Genomic DNA, 24359 nt, shown 5'->3' with positions numbered 1-24359 from the left:
ACAAGAAAATGACTGTAAAAACTGTTAAATCCCCTTGGATTGATGAGGAATTGAAAAGTTGTATGGTTGAGAGGGATATGGCAAATAAGTCTGGTAGCCCAACTGATTGGCAAACTTGCTGCAAATTAAGAAATCATGTGACTAAACTGAATAAAAATAAATAAAGTACACTATGAAACAAAGATAAATTACATAAAGAATGAGAGTAAAAAGCTTTGGAGCACCTTATTAAAGGAAATGTTGGGCAAAAAGGCAAACTCAGCTCCATCATTCATTGAATCAGATGGCTCATTCATCACAAAACCCACTGATATTGCTACTATAATGACTCCCCCCCCGCCATTTGCAAGATTAGCAAACATATCCATGACATGCCAGCAACAAATGCTAATGTATGTGATATCAACAGAGAAGTATATCTGACCAAATTATGAAAGACAAGCAATTTTAAATTCCATAAAATAAGTGTGGAAGAGGTGGAAAAAAATGATTTGTCTATCAACAATCTGGATGGAAAATTAGTGTGGATAATAGCGGGCGATATTGTCACTCCTATTTTCCATATCTTCTATTTAAGAAAGTGTGTGCCCTCAGGCCTGGAGTGAAGCAAAAGTCATTCCACTACCCAAGAATAGTAAAGTCCCCTTTACTGGCTCAAATAACCAATCAACCTGTTACCAACCTTTTAGTAAACTTCTGGTAAAATTTTTTTGACCAGATACAATGCTTTTTTACTGTAAACAGATTGACATGACTTTCATCACGCTTGTAGAGGACATTCAACAAGCACAGTGACCAACTCACCCCTTTTACCAAAGAGCACCTTCTGTCTACCAACATTTACTATTGTGTACCTTAGTAGCGCTTCCCTTCCTCCTCTTTCTACTAGTTAAGCACAGCGCTTGCACAAATGACTGATTGGCTGAGATAAATTGATGCTAAGATTGTGGGAGCTGTTTTGTTAGACTTCAGTGTGGCTTTTGACATTATTGATCATAGTATTTTATTTTTTATTTGACCTTTATTTAACTAGGCAAGTCTGTTAACCTGTCTGGGAACGTGGGACGCAAGCGTCCCACCCCTGGTACACCCTATCAACAGCAGGTGAAATATCAAGGGCGCCAAATTTGAAAACAATTTAAATGTCATAATTCAAATTTCTCAAACATACAACTATCTTACACCCTTTGAAAGATAAACATCTCCTTAATCTAACCACGTTGTCCGATTTCAAAAAGGCTTTACGGCGAAAGCATAAAGTTAGATTATGTTAGGACAGTACATTGAAAATAGCTGTGTAATGTTTTGTCAATGCAAAGACAGGCGTCACCAAAAGCAGAAAACCAGCTAAAATGATGCACTAACCTTTTACAATCTCCATCAGATGACACTCCTAGGACATTATGTTAGACAATGCATGCATTTTTAGTTCTATCAAGTTCATATTTATATTCAAAAACAGCGTTTACTATGGCGTTGATGTTGAGGAAATATTTTCCCTCCAATACCGCCAGTCAATCAGCACAACAAATTAAATAATTACTATTCGAAAACATTGGTAAAATATTATATTGTCATTCAAAGAATTATAGATTAACATCTCTTGAACGCAACCGCATTGCAAGATTTAAAAATAACTTTACTGGGAAATCACACTTTGCAATAATCTGAGTACTGCGCCCAGAAAAATAGGCTTTGCGATACAGACTAAGCGCCATGTTGGAGAGATCTAAAATCAAAAATACTATGTAAATAATACCTTGGGTTATTTTCATCAGAAGGCACTTCCAGGAATCCCAGGTCCATAACAAATGTAGTTTTGTTCGAAAAGTTAATTTATGTCCAAAAAGCTCCGTGTTGTTAGCGCGTCCTGTAGGCTACTCAAAAACATGAACGACGCCCGCCGGACTTGTCTTCATCAAATAAGGGAAAAAAATATTTGCGTTCGTTCAAACATGTCAAACGTGGTATAGCATAAATCATTAGGGCCTTTTTCAATCAGAACTTCAATAATATTCGAGGCAGACGATTGCATTCTCTTTTAAAACGTATTGGAACGAGAGTACCCAAACATGCACTCGCGCGCCAGAGTCGTATCGGCCATCCGCTTATGACCAACGTTCCAAGTCTCTTGTTCGGTCAGTTTTCACAGTAGAAGACTCAAACCACTTTGTAAAGACTGGTGACATCTAGTGGATGGCGTAGGAAGTGCTCAATGATGAGTACGTCCCTGTGTGTTTCAATGGCATAGGCTTAAAAGTAATTCAACACATCAGGTATCCACTTCCTGTCAGAATTTGTCTCGGGGTTTTGACTGCCATATGAGTTCTGTTATACTTACAGACACCATTCAAACAGTTTTAGAAAATTCAGTGTTTTCTATCCAAATCTGTTAATAATATGCATATCCTAGCTTCTGAGTTGGTGTAGGAGGCAGTTAAAAATGGGCACATATTTTTTTCAAAATTCTCAATACTGCCCCCTATCCCCAACAGGTTGTAAGAACAAATTCCTATTTACAATGACGGCCTAGGAACAGTGGGTTAACTGCCTTGTTCAGGGGCAAAATGACAGATTTTTACCGTGTTAGCTTGGGGATTCGATCTAGCAACTGCCGTGATGCAGGTAGCCTAGGGGAGAAAGGCATGTTATGGCTTTACACTCCCTGCTATAACGTGGAGAGTTGCTTGTCTAACCGAACACAGAGGGTGTTCTTTACCTGTTAGGGTATAGGGGGCAGTATTTTCACGGCTGGATAAAAAAATGTACCCGATTTAATCTGGTTACTAATCCTACCCAGTAACTACAATATGCATATACTTATTATGTATGGATAGAAAACACCCTAAAGTTTCTAAAACTGTTTGAATGGTGTCTGTGAGTATAACAGAACTCATTTGGCAGGCAAAACCCTGAGACAGATTCTGACAGGAAGTGGATACCTGATGTGTTGAATTGACTTTAAGCCTATACCATTGAAAAACAAAGGGGCTGAGGAATGTTTTGGCACTTCCTATTGCTTCCACAAGATGTCCCCAGCCTTTACAAAGTGTTTTGAGTCTTCTATAGTGAGATCTGACCGAAGAAGAGCCTTGGAACGTGATGGCCCATTAGACACCTGGCGCCCGAGTTGATGGTGGGTACTCTCATTCCGAAACGTTTTAAAAGAGAACCCAATGGTCCGCCTTGAATTTTATTCATGTTCTGGTTAAAAAAGGCCCTAATGATTTATGCGATACAACGTTTGACATGTTTGAACGAACGTAAATATATTTTTTCCGTTCGTGAAGTGAAGTGAAGTCCGGCTGGCTTAGATCATGTGCTAACAACACGGAGGTTTTTGGACATAAATGATGAGCTTTTTTGAACAAAACTACATTCGTTATGGACCTGGGATTCTTTGGAAGTGACATCTGATGAAGAGAATCAAAGGTAATGGATTATTTACATAGTATTTTCGATTTTAGATCTCTCCAACATGGCGGTTAGTCTGTATCGCAATGCGTATTTTTCTGGGCGCAGTGCTCAGATTATTGCAAAGTGTGATTTCCCAGTAAGGTTAAATCTGGCAAGTCCATTGCGTTCAAGAGATGTAAATCTATAATTCTTTGAATGACAATATAATATTTTACCAATGTTTTCTAATATTAATTCATTATTTTGTTGTCATGACTTGACTGCCGGTATTGGAGGGAAACAATTTCCTGAACATCAACGCCATAGTAAAACGCTGTTTTTAGATATAAATATGAACTTGATAGAACTAAAAATGCATGCATTGTCTAACATAATGTCCTAGGAGTGTCATCTGATGGAGATTGTAAAAGGTTAGTGCATAATTTTAGCTGATTTTATGGTTTTGGTGACGCCTGTCTTTGAATCGACAATACATTACACACAGCTATTGTCAATGTACTCTCCTAACATAACCTAACTTTATGCTTTCCCCGTAAAACCTTTTTGAAATCGGACAACGTGGTTAGATTAAGGAGATGTTTATCTTTCAAAGGGTGTAAGATAGTTGTATGTTTGAGAAATTTGAATTATGACATTTATTTGGTTTCAAATTTGCCGCTCTTGAAATGCACCTGCTGTTTATAGCGTGCCACCCGTGGCGCACCCTAACGTCCCACATAGCCCCAAGAAGTTAATGGAAGCCTCTCCAACATAATTTACGTAGTAACAGGAATTCCCCAAGGCAGCTGTCTAGGTCCGTTACTTTGTTCAATTTTTACTAACAAAGCCAGTGTGTCTATGTATGAGGATGACTTTGCACTATACATGTCAGCTACTACAGCAACTGAAATAACTTAACAAAGAGCTGCAGTTTCAGAATGAGTGGCAAGGAGTAAGTTGGTCCTAAATATTTCAAAAACTTAAAGCATTGTATTTGGGACAAATCATTCACTAAACCTCAACTACATCTCGTAATGAATAATGTGGAAATTGAGCAAGTTGAGGTGACTAAACTGCTAGGAGCAACCCTGGATTGTAAATTGTCATGGTCAAAACATATTGATACAACATTAGCTAAGATGGGGAGAAGTTTTTCTATAATAAAGCTTTGCTCTGCCTTAACAACACACTGTCAACAAGGCAGGTCCTGCAGGCCCTAGTTGTCGCACATGGACTACTGTTCAGTCGTGTGGTCAGGTGCCACAGAGGGAATTTGCAAATGGCTCAGAACAGGGCGGCACGGCTGGCCCTTGGATGTACACAGAAAGCTAGCATTAATTATTAGCTTGTACATCTCTCCTGGCTGAAAGTGGAGGAGAGATTGACTTCATCACTAATTGTATTTATGGGAGGTATTGACATGTTGAATGCACCGAGCTGTCTGTTTGAACTACTGGCACACAGCTCAGACACCCATGCATACCCCACAAGACATGCCACCAGAGGTCTCTTCACCGTCCCCAAGTCCAGAGCAGACTATGGGAGGCACACATTACTGCATAGAGCCATGACTACATGGAACTCTATTTGACATCAGGTAAGTTATGTGAGCAGTATAATTAGATTGAAAAAAATAAACGAATGGATACAAATAGACCTTATTGCACAGTGGAGACTGTGACGCAACACAAACATAGGCACAGACACATACACACACACACAATAACATATGCACTATACACACATACACATGGATTTTGTTGTAGATATGTGGTAGTAGTGTAGAGTCCTGAGGGCACACACTTAGTGTTGTGAAATCTGTTATGAATGTAATGTATTTTTATTTTATAACTGCTTTAATTTTGCTGGACCCCATGAAGATTAGCTGCTGCCTTGGCAGGAACTAATGGGGATCCATAATAAATACATTGCTGCGGGGACTTGCTTCCATTCAGCCACGAGCATTAGTGAGGTCGGGTGCTGGTGTTTGGCGATTAGGCCTGGCTCTCAACTGTAAGGGTAACTCTAGAAGCCTCCTGTAATATCACAACTGTAGGGGTAACTCTAGAAGCCTCCTGTAATATCACAACTGTAGGGGTAACTCTAGAAGCCTCCTGTAATATCACAACTGTAGGGGTAACTCTAGAAGCCTCCTGTAATTTCACATTAACTGACCATCATGTTATATCAAAATGTATTATTTAATAGACTGCACATGCTATATTACGAATTATAGTATTTTATTTACTTAACTATGTTAAAACAATATTTCTCAAGTCAGCGTTTTAATTTTGCATATGCTATACCTGGTGTACACTGTACAATTTAAATGCTTACTTGCATTATATTGGCCAGGAAAAGAAGGCAATGTTTACTTTAAAGTAAGTAGTGTTTTCCAACATGTCTCCTTCTCCGGTGGCTAGCAGGCTGGTCAGTGGCAACACCACTCCATCAGGTCTTAACCTGTTGGGATAGGGGGCAGTATTTGCGCGGCTGGATAAAAAACGTACCCGATTTAATCTGGTTACTACTCCTGCCCAGAAACTAGAATATGCATATAATTATTAGCTTTGGATAGAAAACACCCTAAAGTTTCTAAAACTGTTTGAATGGTGTCTGTGAGTATAATAGAACTCAAATGGCAGGCAAAAACCTGAGAAGATTCCAAACAGGAAGTACCCTCTCTGACCATTCCTTGGGCTTCTTGGCTCTGTTTATTGAACATTAGGATCTTTGCTGTAACGTGACACTTCCTACGGCTCCCATAGGCTCTCAGAACCCGGGAAAAAGCTGAATGATGTAATTCCAGCCAATGGCTGAAAAACTTTAGCGCGTTTGGATGGTGGTCGATCAGAGGGCCATCAGACTGAGGCTCGTGCACGAGGGGATCCCATGCTTTTACTTTCTCCCTCTTTGAACGTAAACACGCTTTGCCGGTCGGAATATTATCGCTTTTTTATGAGAAAAATGGCATAAAAATTGATTTTAAACAGCGGTTGACATGCTTCGAAGTACGGTAATGGAATATTTAGAATTTTTTTGTCACAAAACGCGTCGGGCGCGTAACCCTTATTTACCCTTTCGGATAGTGTCTTGAACGCACGAACAAAACGCCGCTATTTGGATATAACTATGGATTATTTTGAACCAAACCAACATTTGTTATTGAAGTAGACGTCCTGGGAGTGCATTCTGACGAAGACAGCAAAGGTAATCAAACTTTTCTAATAGTAAATCGGAGTTTGGTGAGTACCACACTTGGTGGGTGTCAAAATAGCTAGCCTGTGATGGCCGGGCTATCTACTCAGAATATTGCAAAATGTGCTTTCACCGAAAAGCTTTTTTAAAATCGGACATAGCGAGTGCATAAAGGAGTTCTGTATCTATAATTCTTAAAATAATTTGTTTTTTTGTCAATGTTTATCGTGAGTAATTTAGTAAATTCACCGGAAGTGTTCGGTGGGAATGCTAGTCACATGCTAGTCACATGTTAATGTAAAAAGCTGTTTTTTGATATAAATATGAATTTGATTGAACAAAACATGCATGTATTGTGTAACTTAATGTCCTAGGATTGTCATCTGATGAAGATCATCAAAGGTTAGTGCTGCATTTAGCTGTGGTTTTGGTTTATGTGACATTATATGCTAGCTTGAAAAATGGGTGTCTGATTATTTCTGGCTGGGTACTCTGCTGACAATCTAATGTTTCGCTTTCGTTGTAAAGCATTTTTGAAATCGGACAGTGTGGTTAGATTAATGAGTCTTGTCTTTAAAATGGTGTAAAATAGTCATATGTTTGAGAAATTGAAGTAATAGCATTTCTAAGGTATTTGAATATCGCACCACGGGATTACACTGGCTGTTGAGTAGGTGGGACGCAAGCGTCCCACCTAGCCCATAGAGGTTAACCTGGCTCTGGTTGATTGATGGGTCATTCTCTGGTGTCTCTCAGCCTGCGGAGGAGGAGGAGTGGGGGAGGCGAGCCGGGAAGGAGGAGCAGAGGTGCTGTGGTTCTACTCAGTCAGAACAGAATGGCTCAGGGGAGGAAGTACAGTGGCTCCACAGCACAGACAGATGGTGTGTGTGTGTGTGTATTAAAAGAGGCAGATACATGAAAGATGAAAAGGACACGTGAGATGGGGAGGATAGGATAAGGGGGGAGTGAGACGAGAGCAGAAGCAGTGGGTTATTAGCAGCAGCAGCACCACCGCAAATCTTGTTCATCAGTAATTTCCTGGTGACCATACAGTTTTAGTTATTTTTTTCCCTCTTTCTATTTAAGATCACAGCGCCTCTGCATTTCATTCCAGACCAGTTCCCTCTCTCTGGACCAAGGTGCCTAATTTCAAGCACTGCCGAGGCAACTTTCAGGGAGTGAGTCATAGACTAACACGCACACCCAGAGAGAGCCTGTTGCCATGGTGACGTGACACTCAAACGGAGGTCAGACGAGGGGGGTGGTGTGTGTGTGTGGGGGGTGGATGAGTGTGTGTGGGGGGGTGGTGGTGGAGTGTCGGGGGGGGGGGGGGCTAGCTAATAAACCTGGAATTGTAACATCTGAATAGTTTGTTTTAACCGGTGATATGGCCATGGAAAGGTTTTTGTAACAGGGTTACGATTGATTTCTCTCACTGTGCTCTCTCTCGTTCTCTTCATCCTCTATGCCTGGAGCGACTCACTCTGTGGCACCTTAATCCAAGGGCTTGTACCAAGTGAAAACTATTTGCCCGAATTGAGAAAATGACTGGCCAAGAGCACAGGAAAGCAAGTTAACTACGCAGAATTTAAATTGTTGGTTATTTCATTTGCAGTGTGGGCAAGTACCTCTTTAAATAAAGGTTAAATATTATAGCCAGCCATAAAATCTCATACTTTTTGTTTGGAAAACGAACCTATAACCATCCCCGACTCAATGATGACGTGTAGCCTTTATTAAACCCATTTAAAATGACATTCCCTTCCAGAAATGAGCCCAATAACATGTTGATGAAAAGCAATATCTTTTATCAGGCACGTGTGCTGTTTTAGCACATGGTCACCTGTAGCCTGATGTAGCATCGCGGCTGCACGGCTGGAGCGTGGTCACCTGTAGCCTGATGCAGCATCGCGGCTACACGGCTGAAGCAGGGGTTTGGTCCTCTGCATTCTTTACCCCGATGGGTGAGTCATTAGCTAGATCAGACTAAATATGATTTTGTTGCTTGTTTAATGTCCTAAAAAAAATCCCTCTGGCATTAACAAAATCATGTGATTTTGGGGTATTTATAAATGGTGTAATTGTGAATTTTACAGCGAATATTTGCTTACCGTTTTATGCACTCGAATGGCTGCCGTGAATCTAGTGCTTCCATTTTTTTCTTTTTTTTTCATGCCAGACACTCCGATTTGTGAAACGCTGCCAATTAAAAAAAAATGCAAAAAATAATCATACAGCCCTGGAAAGCTGGGATCCTGCTCTTTTTCAATCAGTACCATTAATTGCATGTAGACATTTGCATAGTGACTGGGCTCATTAGAACACATTTCTTTCACCCGACCGTTGATATTCAGCTGATAAATAAACTACGTGGTTCAATTCTAAACAATTATCTCGACTGCGGAATAGCATTACAATATTCATTTGTATTTCTTCCTGGAGGCTATTTAACCAACAAGTGATTTGTGTAAATAATGTTCATGTCTTGACAATCAAACAGCTCCATAGTGTAGGTCTATGTAAACCTTTCTTTGCTGATAATGACATTGCTGTGTATAACCCCAATCCCACCTCCTCAGAGCAGCTGACCCCATAACATCACACGTAAACAACCCCCCCACCTCCTCAGAGCAGCTCTGACCCCATATCACATGTAACTATTTCAGAAGGATGAGAGAAGGTATGAGAAGGTTACTACAGTATGAGCCCTCTAAGAGTATAGAGGTGATCCCACTCACTCAGTGGCTCAGATGAAAGGTATCGGTCTGTAAAAGCTGATGGCTCAACAATAATACGCTATTATAAACTCCGCAAAAGAAGAGAACTCCCTTTTTTCAGGACCCTGGTCTTTCAAAGATAATTCGTAAAAATCCCAAACTTCACCGATCTTCATTGTAAAGGGTTTAACCTGTTTGGGCTAGGGGGCAGTATTGAGAATTTTGGAAAAAATATGTGCCCATTTTTAACTGCCTCCTACACCAACTCAGAAGCTAGAATATGCATATTATTGTTCAGGTTTGGATAGAAAACACCCTAAAGTTTCTAAAACTGTTTGAATGGTGTCTGTGAGTATAACAGAACTCCTATGGCAGGCAAAAACCTGACAAGGTTTCAAGCAGGAAGTACCCTGTCTGACAAGGAGTCGTGCGTCTTGCATCTGTTTATTGAAAAGTAAGGATCTTAGCTGTAACGTGACAATTCCCAGGGCTCCAATAGGCTCTCAGAACCCGGGAAATACCTGAAGGTTGACGAGGCAGCCTCAGGCTGAAACACATTATCGCCTTTGGTAAGTGGCCGATCAGAGGACCATTGAATGAGGCGCGTGCACGATTCGCCCCCGTGGAGAAATTTAATTCGGCTGTTTAGGCTCATTGAAGATTCCCGGTCGGAATATTATCGCTTTTCTACGAGATAAATGGCATAAAAATTGGTTTTAAACAGCGGTTGACATGCTTCGAAGTACGGTAATGGAATATTTAGACATTTTTTGTCACGCTATGCGCCATGCGCGAGACCGTGATGTAGCATTCTGATAGTGTCTAGAACTCGGGAACAAAACGTCGCTGTTTGGATATAACGATGGATTATTTGGGACCAAACCTACATTTGTTATTGAAGTAGAAGTCCTGGCAGTGTATTCTGACGAAGAACAAGAAAGGTAAGAACATTTTTCTTATAGGAAATGTGATTTTGGTGAAGGCTGAACTGGGTGGGTGTCTAAATAGCTAGCCCGTGATGGCTGGGCTATGTACTTAGAATATTGCAAAATGTGCTTCATCCGAAAAGCTATTTTAAAATCGGACATATCGAGTGCATAGAGGAGTAATGTATCTATAATTCTTAAAATAATTGTTATGCTTTTTGTGAACGTTTATCGTGAGTAATTTAGCAAACTGTTAGTAAATTCCCCGGAAGTTTGCGGGGGGTATGCTTTTTCTGAACGTCACATGCTAATGTAAAAAGCTGTTTTTTGATATAAATATGAACTTGATTGAACAGACATGCATGTATTGTATAACATAATGTCCTAGGTGTGTCATCTGATGAAGATCATAAAAGGTTAGTGCTGCATTTAGCTGTGGTTTGGGTTTATGTGACATGATATGCTAGCTTGAAAAATGGGTGTCTGATTATTTCTGGCTGGGCACTCTCCTGACATTATCTAATGTTTTGCTTTCGTTGTAAAGCCTTTTTGAAATCGGACAGTGTGGTTAGATTAACGAGATTCTTGTCTTTAAATAGCTGTAAAATAGTCATATGTTTGAGAAATTGAAGTAATAGTATTTCAAACGATTCAAAAATCTCGCCACTGGATTGAAGTGGCTGTTACGTAGGTGGGACGAATTCGTCCCACATGCGCCAGAGAGGTTAAACATTGTTTCCCATGCTTGTTCAATGAACCATAAACAGCTAATGAACATGCACTTGAGGAACGGTCATTAAGACACTAACAGCTTACAGACGGTAGGCAATTAAGGTCACAGTTATGAAAACTTAGGACACTAAAGAGGCCTTTCTACTGACTTCGGAAAAACACCAAAAGAAAGATGCCCAGGGTCCCTGATCATCTGCGTGAATGTGCTTTAGACATGCTGCAAGGAGGCATGAGGACTGCAGATGTGGCCAGGACAATAAATTGCAATGTCCAATACTGTGAGACGCCTAAGACAGCGCTACAGGGAGACAGGACGGGCAGCTGATCGTCCTCGCAGTGGCAGACCACGTGTAACAACACCTGCACAGGATCGGTACATCCGAACATCACACCTGCGGGACAGGTACAAGATGGTAACAACAACTGCCCGAGTTACACCAGGAACGCGCAATCCCTCCATCAGTGCTCAGGCTGTCCGCAATAGGCTGAGAGGGACTGAGGGCTTGTAGGCCTGTTGTAAGGCAGGTCCTTACCAGACATCACCATAAACAACGTTGCATGGGCACAAACCCACTGTTGCTGTTCCAGACAGAACTGGCAAAATGTGGTCTTCACTGACGAGTCACGGTTTTGTCTCACCAGGGGTGATGGTCAGATTTGTGTTTATCGTCAGAGGAATGAGCGTTTCACCGAGGCCTGTACTCTGGAGCGGGATCGATTTGGAGGTGGAGGGTTCGTCATGGTCTGGGGCGGTGTGTCACAGCATCATTGGACTGAGCTTGTTGTCATTGCAGACAATCTCAACGCTGTGCGTTACAGGGAAGACATCCTCATCCCTCATGTGGTACCCTTCTTGCAGGCTCATCCTGACACGACTCTCCAGCATGACAATGCCACCAGCCATACTGCTCTTCTGTGCGTGATTTCTTGCAAGACAGGAATGTCAGTGTTCTGCCATGGCCAGCGAAGAGCCCGGATCTCAATCCCACTGAGCACGTCTGGGACCTGTTGGATCAGAGGGCGAGGGCTAGGTCCATTCTCCCCAGAAATGTCCGAGAACTTGCAGGTGCCTTGGTGGAAGAGTGGGGTAACATCTCACAGCATGAACTGGCCAATCTGTTGCAGTCCGCGAGGAGGAGATGCACTGCAGTACTTAATGCAGCTGGTGGCCACGCCAGATACGGACTTTTCATTTTGACCCCCCCCCCTGTTCAGGGACACATTATTACATTTCTGTTAGTCACATGTCTGTTGAATCTAATGTTCATACAAATATTTACTCATGTTAAGATTGCTGAAAATAAATAAACAGTTGACTGTGAGGACGTTTCTTATTTTTTTTGCGGAGTTTATATTTATAGGCTCATCTGGCGCTGAATTGACTCCTGTCCACTCTCACTCGACAATCTGCAACTTCTTATGTTACCCTCATCTCAGTTGTTGATGTGATATCTTTGTAACAGACTGTATTGGAAAATGACATCAAACTTGGTCGTGGGATAGCTGTGTTAATACAGTATTGCTACCATTAAACAATGCTATGCAATTCCCTATTGAGTCTCTGCACTAGAAACATTACTGTAAACATTTTAAAAATATGGTCGTGGTAACTATACATCCAGAGAGAGGTGTTTACTCCATGTCCTTTTCTCTCATACTCTCACTGATGTCAAAACTCGGTTGTCCAGAAAGTGGAGAGCAACACTGATGCAGTTTTACTATGTGATATATTTATTAAAAGCAGTGTTAGAAAGGATTACCTACACATACTGACCAGCTCATATTATAGACAGAAACACGCTACATGGTAGACCAATCCAAACTCATCTCTCGGCATGTACAGCCCACTCATTATCTCAAGCCAATTATGGCTAGTGGGAAGGTTGCTGTTATTTTAAATGGCGAAACCAACTCGGCTCGTAATTTTACAATTTCATTATTATTTACAGGTACAAGGTTACAAGTTTGTTTTATGTATTTCTTGAAACATGGCTTTAGGATAAATAGGCTGATATTATACTATGGTATGTAGGCCAATATTGACATCTGCTGATGTAAAAAGTGCTTTATAAAACGTGATTTTCATTTAAAAATTACATTTTTATACATATTTAATATAACTTGTTTCAGGAAACTAGGCGTATGTTGCGGGTCTCTACATCACAGGAGAGACGTTTGAACTTAACCTTTTAAAATGTTTTAACTAGCTAACACTGAATCTGCGTGGTTAGCAACCTGCAGATTCATGCAAACCAGTAACGTTGGGATTATGGTTTGTTGTTTACCCAGCTAGCTAGACACGTCTTTACGAAAGACTCCACTATGCAAGTAATCATTTCAATAGAATGTCACTGCGACAACTGTTGATAGCCAGAGCAAATTTACTAGCTATGTCTATCTACTCCGATTTCAGGTGTAGTGTGCCAGAGCGCAGAATAACCGTATAATTTCCCAATGCCCAACACCTGTTGAATATGGCCGGTGTCAGTAAACGTCTGCAAAAAAGCGTAAATTGTTGCCAGCAGCGCAGTTGAAGTCACCAACGCTCTCTAACATACATATATAAACATCCTATCCAGCTCTGCTAGGGAGAGTAAAATGATCAGTGCCTTCAGAACAGGCTCATTTCATCGGGGCATGGACTCTACAAAAAACCTTAAATCCTTCTTTAACCAGTCTCCTCCGCGTCACTAGGAGGTCGGGAGCCCCGGCGTCACTAGGAGGTCGGGAGCCCCGGCGTCACTAGGAGGTCGGGAGCCCCGGCGTCACTAGGTCGGGAGCCCTAAATGGCACCATATAAATAGTTCCACTGCTATTTTTATTCTTCCCCTCTAATCAGGGATTGGTTTAGACATGGGACACCCAGGGGATGCAGTTCAGGTAGAACAGAACAGCAGCAGTACTTGTGACCCCCAGGGTAGGATGGGACACTTGCATAGCGAGGTGGAAACTCAACCCATCCACCACAGTAGCTGTTTTGTTGTCGTCTTCTCCATGTCAGTGCTCAGACAGATCTGACCCCGCTTGCCTCCCCCCCGTACCTCTGGGCTTCACACTAAGGTGGCATCCCAAATGGCAGCCTATTGCCTGAATAGGGCACTACTTTTGACCAGAGGCCTATGTGCCCTGGTCCAAAGGAGTGCACTACCTAGGGAGTAGGGTGCTATTTGGGATGTGGTCTAACTAAATAGGTATTGGTCGTCTCGGTCTGTGAGGCTTCTGGAGAGACACAGTTTAGACGTCAAACTTCCCTGCAGGGTTAACAGAAGGTCTGTCATCTCTTTCCTGCCCAACTCCATCTATCAGTCTCTCTCTCTCTCCTGTCTGACTATCCATCTCGTCTTTCTCGCTCGCTCTGTTTTCTAACTCTCTCTCTGTTTTCTAACTCAACAGAAGCAGATCATCGTGGACCCCCTGGCGTTTAGCGAGGAGCGTTTCCGCCCGTCTCTGGAGGAGCGCTTGGAGAGCATCATCAGTGGTGCCGCCCTCATGGCCGACTCGTCCTGTACCCGTGATGACCGGCGCGAGCGCATCGTGGCCGAGTGCAACTCTGTCCGTCAGGCTCTGCAGGACCTGCTGTCTGAGTATATGGGCAATGTAAGTCTCTTCTCATCTCTCCTTTCTGCTACTAACTCAATACATAAACAGGTAGGAGTCTCATCTCTCTTGCTCTTCCTTCATCTTCTCTATCTCTAATCCTCTACCTATCTCTCCCCTTGAGGCAATGAACCAGTCATCACATTCACACACAGTTGCTCTTTCACCTCTCCTCCATCTCTCAATTCAAGGGGCTTTATTGGCATGGGCAACATATGTTAACATTGCAAAAGCAAGTGAAGGAGATCATAAACAAAAATGAAATGAACAAACATTAAACTCACAAAAGTTCTAAAGGAAAATACATTTCAAATGTCATAATGTCTATATACAGTGTTGTAATGATGTACAAAAGGGAAAATAAATTAACATAAATATTGGTTGTATTTATAATGGTGTTTGTTCTTCACTGGTTGGCATTTTCATGTGGCAACAGGTCACAAATCTTGCTGCAGTGATGGCACACTGGTATTTCACCCAATACATATTGGAGTTTTATCAAAATTTGGATTCGTTTTTTCGTATTCTTTGGATCTATGTAATCTGAGGGAAATATATTTGGCATGAGGTTAGGAAGTGCAGCTCTGTTTCCACCTCCATTTTCTGGGCAGTGTGCACATAGCCTGTCTTCTCTTGAAAGCCAGGTCTGCCTACGGTGGCCTTTCTCAATAGCAAGGCTATGCTCACTCAGTCTGTACATAGTCAAAGCTTTCCTTAAGTTTGGGTCAGTCACAGTGGTCAGGTATTTTGCCATGGTGTACTCTCTGTTTAGGGCCAAATAGCATTCTAGTTTGCTCTGTTCTTTGTAATTTCTTTCCAGTGTGTCAAGTAATTCTCTTTTTGTTTTCTCATGATTTGGTTGGGTCTAACTGTGTCGCTCTCCTGGGGCTCTGTGGGGTCTGTTTGTGTTTGTGAACAGAGCCCAAGGACCAGCTTGCTTAGGGGACACTTCTCCAGGTTCATTTCTCTGTAGGTGATGGCTTTGTTATGGAAGGTTTGGGGAATCGCTACCTTTTATGTTGTAGAATTTAACGTCTCTTTTCTGGATTTTGATAATTGGCAGGTTATCGGCCTAATTCTGCTCTGCATGTATAACACCAAATAATGCATTGTGAACTGTCATGGTCAAAACATGTTGAGGGATCCCTAGTAAATACAAGTGCTGTACCTGATAGACGGGTGGGATGAAAAACCATCTCCACCAGCACAACCTTCCAGAACCCTTAGAGTACCAGACAGTCCTTTCTCAACTCTTCTACCCCTTAACCAGCCAAACACGCAAGCCAGCATAAATGCACTAAACAATGTTGATATCAGAGACCATGTTTTTGTCTAAGTAACCAATAAATTAACCCAATCTAGGCTAGGACTAAAATGGTGGATTTATCATTCTGGGAGAATAATGGGGTCTATTGAATCATTAATAGATTTCAGGAGGCCAATTTATTGTGAGACCAAGAATTTCTCATTCGCTAATCGCTTGATAAATGTTTCTACATGTTTGTATAGGAAAAATAAGATATGTGTCCATGTCTGTATGACACTGGCCTGGGATGGGGGAGGAGACCCAGGTTAGAGGGGGATGTGAGGAATCAGAGAACAGAGGTAGAGAGAAACATTGTGTCACCTGATCACACGCCTGAACAGTAGTCTAGGTGCGACAAAACTAGGACCTGCCTTGTTAAAGCAGAGCAGCGCTTTATTATGGACAGACTTCTTTCTGTCTTAGCTACTGTTGCGTCAACATGTTTTGACCCTGACAGTTTACACTCTAGGGTTATTCCAAGCAGTTTAGTCAAATTATCTTGCTCAATTTCCACATTATTCAGATTTAGTTGTTTAGTGAATGATTTGTCCCATTTTTTTTTTAATATCTAGGACTGACGTATTCCTTTCCACCCATTCTGCAACTAACTGCAGCTCTTAAGTGTTGCAATCATTTCAGTCGCAGTAGTAGCTGACATGTTTAATGTTGAGTTATTTACTCAAAGCCAGTGGCATGTCATTAGTAAAGATTCAAAAAAAGTAATGTCCTAGACAGCTGCCCTGGGGAATTCCTGATTCTACCTGGATTATGTTGGAGAGGCTTCCATTAGAACAAAGCCATAAAGTGTATAGCCGCAAACACATTTTTTTTCTTCCTGCAGCAGACTGTGATTTGATATTGTCAAAAGCTGCACATAAGTCAAGCAAAACAGCATTGTCTAGACCAGAATATGTGAGCTGAGTTGAGCGGTCGGAAATCATGGAGGGGTTCGCCACGTCCTCTCCAACTACACCGCAAAAAAAAAACGCTCCTCTCACACAAAAAAAATATTAAATCCAAAATCGCTCCATTCATTAAAATCACCATTTAACCATCACCCATCTCTTTTTGTCTACTTGGACCTACCATTTAGTTTTGAAATATTGAATGAAAAGTATTTTAATGAACAACACGAAAAGGTGACTAAGAAGTGGTCATCATTTGACGTAGACTACGTTATATTATATAGCAAATAAACACTCTAAATAGGTCAGGAGTCCGACAGGTAGACTAAGAAGGATCAATAATGATTATATATATATTTTTCTGGAGGGGGGTGTTTATTATAAACCTGTTTCAATGCTATAGCCTACAAAGAAATACATTGTGATGCATTTGGGAGTGCATGACACTAGGGTGGCAGGAAAAGAAGTGCTCAGCATTTTAAACATTTCGTTGTATTAATTCATTAGTCTATGAATTGAGTATGTAAGCTTTGACTCAGAATTAAATTAAACAAAATGCCTTAGGTTTGAATTCACTTTTAGAAACACAAGTTTTGCCATAGTCAATGGCTTCAGGCTCATGTGACGGTGTCTGGAGAGCAGGCCAGCAGCGGAGACTGCCCTCTCGGCACGGTGTCTGGAGAGCCACTGGGGATGCTAAACACCCTTCGGGACAATTTTGCCAGACTGGGCAGGGATGCAGAGGTTGTTTTTTTTTTTATATATACTGTGGGTGAAAAAATATTTGATCCTCTGCTGATTTTGTAAGTTTGCCCACTTACAAAGAAATGATCAGTCTATATAATTTTAATGGTAGGTTTATATGAACAGCGAGAGACAGAATAACAACAAAAAATCCAGAAAAACGGGTGTCAAAAATGTTATAAAATGATTTCCATTTTAATGAGGGAAATAAGTATTTGACCCCTCTGCAAAACATGACTTAGTACTTGGTGGCAAAACCCTTGTTGGCAATCACAGAGGTCAGACTTTTCTTGTAGTTGGCCACCAGGTTTGCACACATCTCAGGAGGGATTTTGTCCCACTCCTCTTTGCAGATCTTCTCCAAGTCATTAAGGTTTCGAGGCTGACGTTTGGCAACTCGAACCTTCAGCTCCCTCCACAGATTTTCTATGGGATTAAGGTCCGGAGTTGTCTGGCTGTCTGTTGTAGCTACACTCCCAGCTCCCTGAGGGAACAACTAAAGAACGGTAAAGACTGACTGTTGTGGCAGAGACTTTGAGCACTTTGATCACTCGATATGAGCCGTTCACAAGTCAAACGCTAGTTGCCGGGCCATCAAGGTCACTGTGCCCTTTGGAAGCCTTGTTATCGAGTGGGCATCCTAGTTACTTAGCAACAAATCACTGCTACGTCACCATCAAATAGTCAGAATATATCAAGAAATCACATTTTTTAAGTTTAATTTCGTGGTCTTAGTTGTGTGATTTTTACATCTCGATCTACATCGATCTTGTATTTTTGAAGTTTGATCATGTTCACGAAAACATTAACTTGCTAGCTAAGCCTGAGCCAGTCACTTCATATGAAACTTTAGAGAAGCTAACAAACCAACCAGCTGGTGCAACACTTAATACAATGCTCCTTCCATAAGCTAGCTAGCTACTGTAGAAACCTAATTTTATCCCAATGAACAAGTTTTAATGAAGCAGCTTACAGCCTGCTCTGCCCCGAGTCGGTACATTATCGAGTCTGCTGCTGCGTGTTTAGCTGACCCAACGTTACAACGTAGTTGTTGGTGCTTTGGAAGCCTACTGAAATCCGGACTGATTGCTGGGAACACGTCTACAACTCTTATCAGCGGGTGGTCAAACTAGCCTAAAGTGACAAGCTACGTGATGTATTTCAGTGCAGTGTCCAACATCCTTAGGTAAAGCTAGCCACAATGTCATCCCTGTGTTTGTCAGTGAAGCTAGCTAGCAGGCTACACCAAGCTAAAACCAGCTGACTGAAATCACTGGCGACCGATATACACTGAGTATACAAAGCATTATTAAGAACATGACATAGGATGACACTGACCAGGTGAATCCAGGTGAAAGATATGATCCCTTATTGATGTCACTTGTTAAATCCACATCAATCAATGTAGATGAAGGGGAGTAGACGGGTTAAAAAATATATTTTTTTATTCCATAAAACATTCCCTGCCACCGTACTTGCACATATTTTTTTTCTGGTGTTTGTTGCTGCTCGGGCTTTGGACGGTTTTAACATCTGAACCGTTTTGGTTCAATGTTAAATAAGCATGTTTGGGATGCTCTGGATCGCCGTGTACGACAGCGTGTTCCAGTTGGGGCAAGACAAAAGATTAAAGTGCCTTTTGAATGAGGTATGGTGTTCCTAATATTTAGTGTACTCGGTGTACTTGCACATATTCATTGCAGGAGTAGTTTTTTTATTAAATTTTTTTACTCCGATAGACAGTGATAAAGTTGTGTGTCTGCCCCATTTTGCCTTTGCTTCAAAATGAGCGTTTAATGCGATTTAAGACTTGTTGCGGGAGAGACAAGGCACGCAAATGGATTTTGAATTTTGGAATATTGACAAGTAGCAGTTGGGATGTTGAGTGTGCGTAGTTTTAGTATAAATTTAGGCTAAAACACTTGCAGGCTTTAGTGATCACTATCAAACACAACAGCAAGTGGCCACTCGATACGGACTACACGGCCACTGTGAAGAGCCCTTTTTTAGGGGCCAAGTGTATGGTTTGAGATTCAGGCTATGTCTGTCAACGGCTCGTGCTCTGACACACACTCTCTTAATCTGTTCTCGTTCCCTTTCTTTCTCCCTCCCTCTCCTTCCCCCCTCCTCCTCGCTCACTCCCCTCCTCCCTGTAATTGAACAGTGGAATAGATGTTTTTGTCATATGCTGCAATAATGTCTTACTTCTTACCGTCAGCCAGAGGGTTGTATTGCTGCAATAACGTTTTATTTCATGTCAGCTATCTACCATCTTTGTTAGATTTTTCTGGTGTTTGTTGCTGCTCGGGCTTTGGACGGTTTTAACATCTGAACCGTTTTGGTGGTCACACCAGATACTGACTGGTTTTCTAATCCTTGCCCCAACTTTTTTTTTTTTTTGACGGTGTCTGTGACCAACAAATGCCTATTTGTATTCCCAGTCATGCAGTCATGTGAAATCCATAGATTAGGGCCTAATGAATTTATTTCAATTTACTGATTTCCTTATATGAACAGTAACTCAGTACAATCTTAGACATTTTTGAATATTACGTTTACATTTTTGTTCAGTCTATATGTATGTCATTTTTTTGTAAATTTATCTGGTTTTAGTCGTTTAAGTTTACACTGAAAGCGTTTTCCCAACCCAACAATTAATTGAAACATTTTTACACTGTTTGGACACGGAGGGACACGGAGGGGGAGGGAGACAGAGACAAAGTTGTTTTTACGAAAAGGCCTTTGATAAGTCCTCCTTTCGCTGTTACAAATGATGTTGGATGTCTAGTGTCTCCACCCAGACTGTCCCAACCAGGGATATTAGATCTTGTTTTCATGGTCGCCTTTGATGTTTCGCTGGAGTCTACATCACTCAGTCCTGGGTCTGGCTCCGCTGCCACAGTTAGCCGCCGCCCTCCTATGGGTCTGGCTCCATAGCCATCCAGACAGCCGCCGCCCTCCTATGGGTCTGGCTCCGTAGCCATCCAGACAGCCGCCGCCCTCCTATGGGTCTGGCTCCGTAGCCATCCAGACAGCCGCCGCCCTCCTATGGGTCTGGCTCCGTAGCCATCCAGACAGCTGCCGCCCTCCTATGGGTCTGGCTCTGTAGCCATCCAGACAGTTAGCCAATTTTCTCCCCCGTCTCCTGTTCCTTAGTGCTAGCTACTGTCCCTGGATCACCATTCAACTGATACCATATCAAGACAGAAATATATGATGGATAAAGATGACGACTGAGGTAGCAAAAGAATGAATACTAGGTCAATGGGCTCAATAGATATTACCCTTCACCAGGCTTGAATGATTGAATCAATGTGAGCTGCGTGATGTGTGATAGCTACGTATTACCTTTTTAAAGTGGTGCTCCTGAATTGTCCTTGTGTCTGTAATGGGAGCAGGGAATTGGCCCCAGCCATAGCTCAGCCTATCACTTACTGAACATCTCTCACCAGGGAGGACGGAAGGGACCTAGGGGGGTTCCCCTCTTCATATCTGTCCTTCAGTCTCATCTTGTGCCCTTCTCCCTGTCCATCATACATGACCATGGTTGAGTCCTACATGGCACCCTGTTCCCTTTATAGTGGACTACTTTTGACTATAGCCTGTATGGGAGTAGGGTGCTATTTGGGACACAGCCTATGATCGCATGGTACATGCTAATCTGATTGTACAGTGTTAATTACCTGTTCTGTGGTGCTGCTCAGATTGTATTCTACTTGTATCCTGAATGAATGAATGATACCAAACCATATGTCACTTAAAGGTGTCTTGTCGACATTCCTTCTCTATACAGACATGTCCTTTCCCTGTCTCCCTACGTCTCAGTCACCGTATTGCTCAGGCAGCGACGCAGGGCTCTGACACATTATTTCAGGGCCATAGTCATCCAATCCAAAGCAATTACTCGGGCTCCTTTTCAAAACAACTTTTCCCCTTCACTGGTCCTTCCTCCGTCCCCCTGCACGTCTCTGTGGAACAAATGTCTTTAGAATATTGAGGCCATCATCATTGCAATGGAGAGCAGATCTGATGGGATTGGCTGCTCAGCTGGTCTGAGAAAGGAAACAGACCAGCGAGGATGAGCAGTGGCATACAGTGCATTCGGAAAGTATTCAGACCCCTTGACTTGTTCCACATTTTGTTACATTTTTTAAAATTAGGCTGTAATGTATTAAATAACATTTCCTCATCAATCTACACAATATTTCCCATAATCACAGTGAAAACAGGTTTTCAGAAATGTTTGTTTTAAAACTAAAAAAATACCGTATTTAAGTATTCAGACCCTTTGCTATGCGACTCAAAATTGATCCCAGGTGCATCCGGTTTTCAGTGATCATCCTTGAGATGTTTCTACAACTTGATTAGAGTCCTCCTGTAGTACATAACATTGATTGGACATTATTTAGAAAGGCACACACCTGTCTATATAAGGTCCCACAGTTGACAGTGCATGTCAGAGCAAAAACCAAGCCATGAGGTCAAAGGAATTGTCCGTAGAGCTCCGAGACAGGATCGTGTCGAGGCACAGATCTGGGGAAGGGTACCAAAACAACTCTGCATCATTGATGGTCCCCATGAACACAGTGGCCTCCATTCTTAAATGGAAGAAGTTTGGAACAACCAAGACTCTTCCTAGAGCTGGTCACCCGGCCAAACTGAGCAATTGGGGGAGAAGGGCCTTGGTCAGGGAGATGACCAAGAACCTGATGGTCACTTTGACAGAGCTCCAGAGTTCCTCTGTGGATATGGGATGACCTGCCAGAAGGACAACCATCTCTGCAGCACTCCACCAATCAGGCCTTTTATGGTAGAGTGGCCAGATGGAAGCCACTCGACAGCCCGCTTGGAGTTTGCCAAAGGCATCTAAAGGACACAGACCATGAGAAACAAGATTCTCTGGTCTGATGAAACCAAGATTGAACTTTTTGGCCTGAATGCCAAGTGTCACATCTGGAGGAAACCTGGCACCATCCCTACGGTGAAGAATAGTGGTGGCAGCATCATGCTGTGGGGATGTTTCAGCGGAAGAGACTGGGTGACTAGTCAGGATCGAGGGAAAGATTAACTGAGCAAAGTACAGAGATCCTTAATGAAAACCTGCTCAGGACCTCAGCCTGGGGCGAAGGTTAACCTTACAACAGTACAACAACCCTAAGTGCACAGCCAACACAGGAGTGACTTCGGGACAAGTCTCTGTATACCCTTCAGTGGACCAGCCAGAGCTCGGACTTGAACCTGATCAAACATCTCTTGTGCAGTGACACTCCCCATAGCTGTGCAGTGACACTCCCCATCCAACCTGACGGAGCTTGAGAGGATCTGTAGAGAAGAAGAATGGGAGAAAGTCCCCAAATACAGGTGTGACAAGCTTGTAGCTTCATACCCAGGAAGACTTGAGGATGTAATTGCTGCCAAAGGTGCTTAAACAAAGTCCTGAGTAAAGAGTCTGAATACTTATGTAAATGTGATATCATTTTTTTTTTATACATTTACTAAAATGTCTAAATGTGTTTTTGCTTTGTCATTATGGATATTGTGTGTAGATTGATGTGGGGGGGATGATTTAATCCATTTTAGTGACTTTTTCCACATTTTGTTATATTACAGCCTTATTCTAAGATGTATTAAATATTCTCCCCCCCACATCAATCTAAACACAATACCCCATAATGTCAAAGCAAAAACAAGTTCAGACATTTTAGCAACGGATACTTTCCGAATTCACTGTGTCCTCCTCTCACTGGGGGGGGGGGGGGAAGTGGTCTAGTCTGTTAGGAGAGACAGATAAGCTGCCATTTAAAGCATGGAACTGGAGGCCGTCATCACAGCTGAGGCTGGCTGGCTGGACTTATATCCACTACTTTTCTTTCCCACTTTCCCTCCCTCATTCATGCCTCCCTCCCTCTAGCTCCCACCCACTCCCCTGTCCTCCCACTATCCCCTCATACCTCCCTCCCTCCCTCTAGCTCCCACCCACTCCCCTGTCCTCCCACTACCCCCTCATACCCTCTCCCACCCACTCCCTTGTCCTTCCACTCACCCCTCATACCCACTACCTTGTCCTCCCTCTCCCTTCTCTGTTCCTCCCTTCTTCCCTCTCCCTTTTCTGTTCCTCCCTTCTTCCCTCTTCCTTTTCTGTTCCTCCCTTCTTCCCTCTTCCTTTTCTGTTCCCTCTTCCCTTCATCTCATCTGACTGATTTTGGGTTGAGGACATGTGTGCCCAGTTAACCAGAATAAAAAGCTCTTTATTTTTTTATTTTTTTGAAATTGCACTCGAGCTCTCTTTTATTCTCATTCTGCGTCTCTGCTGCGGATGGCTGCATCTCTGCCTCCAATTCCAAATGGTACCGGATTACAAATATAGTGTACTACTTTTGACCAGGGCCCTATGTAGACCTGGGACGATAAAATGATCAACATGACCATACCGATCACTTATCGCAGGCTTTTAGTTGATAACGTTCATTATGATAAGCAGCCTATACTAGAGAAATGTCAAGTTATTTGCTAATTTATGTGATTAATGGGACAAATGCTGGCTATAACCATCAAACAAGTAGTAGTAAAAAAAATACAAATAGTTGCACATTTGTTGTGAACTCGACATACCATTTATTGTTATGTCATCATTTCAGGCAATTTAGCTCGAACCCTATGGGCTCTGGTCAATAGTAGTATAGGGTGCCATTTGGGGCGGGGAATAGGGCTGATGGCACCAATGAGCCTCTGGTTGGTTGGTTCTCTCTGGTCCTCTTCAATGAGCCTCTCTCACACACACCCAGGGAATAGGAGGCAGTATAGCATCTGCATCTGCATACCAAATCAAACCCTATTC

The 24359-nt window shown here is 42.3% G+C and overlaps 1 protein-coding gene across 1 annotated transcript in view; it reads left to right on the top strand.

Moving 5' to 3' along the window:
* The window catches only part of LOC115205764 (catenin alpha-1), a gene marked incomplete in the record, with an annotated part of 311142 nt that overhangs the window by 48690 nt on the left and 238093 nt on the right, over window positions 1-24359 (top strand). The window contains 1 exon segment of the mRNA XM_029772068.1: window positions 14363-14566. Coding sequence (XP_029627928.1) covers window positions 14363-14566 — 204 coding nt within the window.

This window comes from Salmo trutta, chromosome 13 (assembly GCF_901001165.1).
Source record: "Salmo trutta chromosome 13, fSalTru1.1, whole genome shotgun sequence".
Classification (NCBI taxonomy): domain Eukaryota; kingdom Metazoa; phylum Chordata; class Actinopteri; order Salmoniformes; family Salmonidae; genus Salmo; species Salmo trutta.
This window is presented reverse-complemented; position numbering and strand designations above follow the sequence as displayed.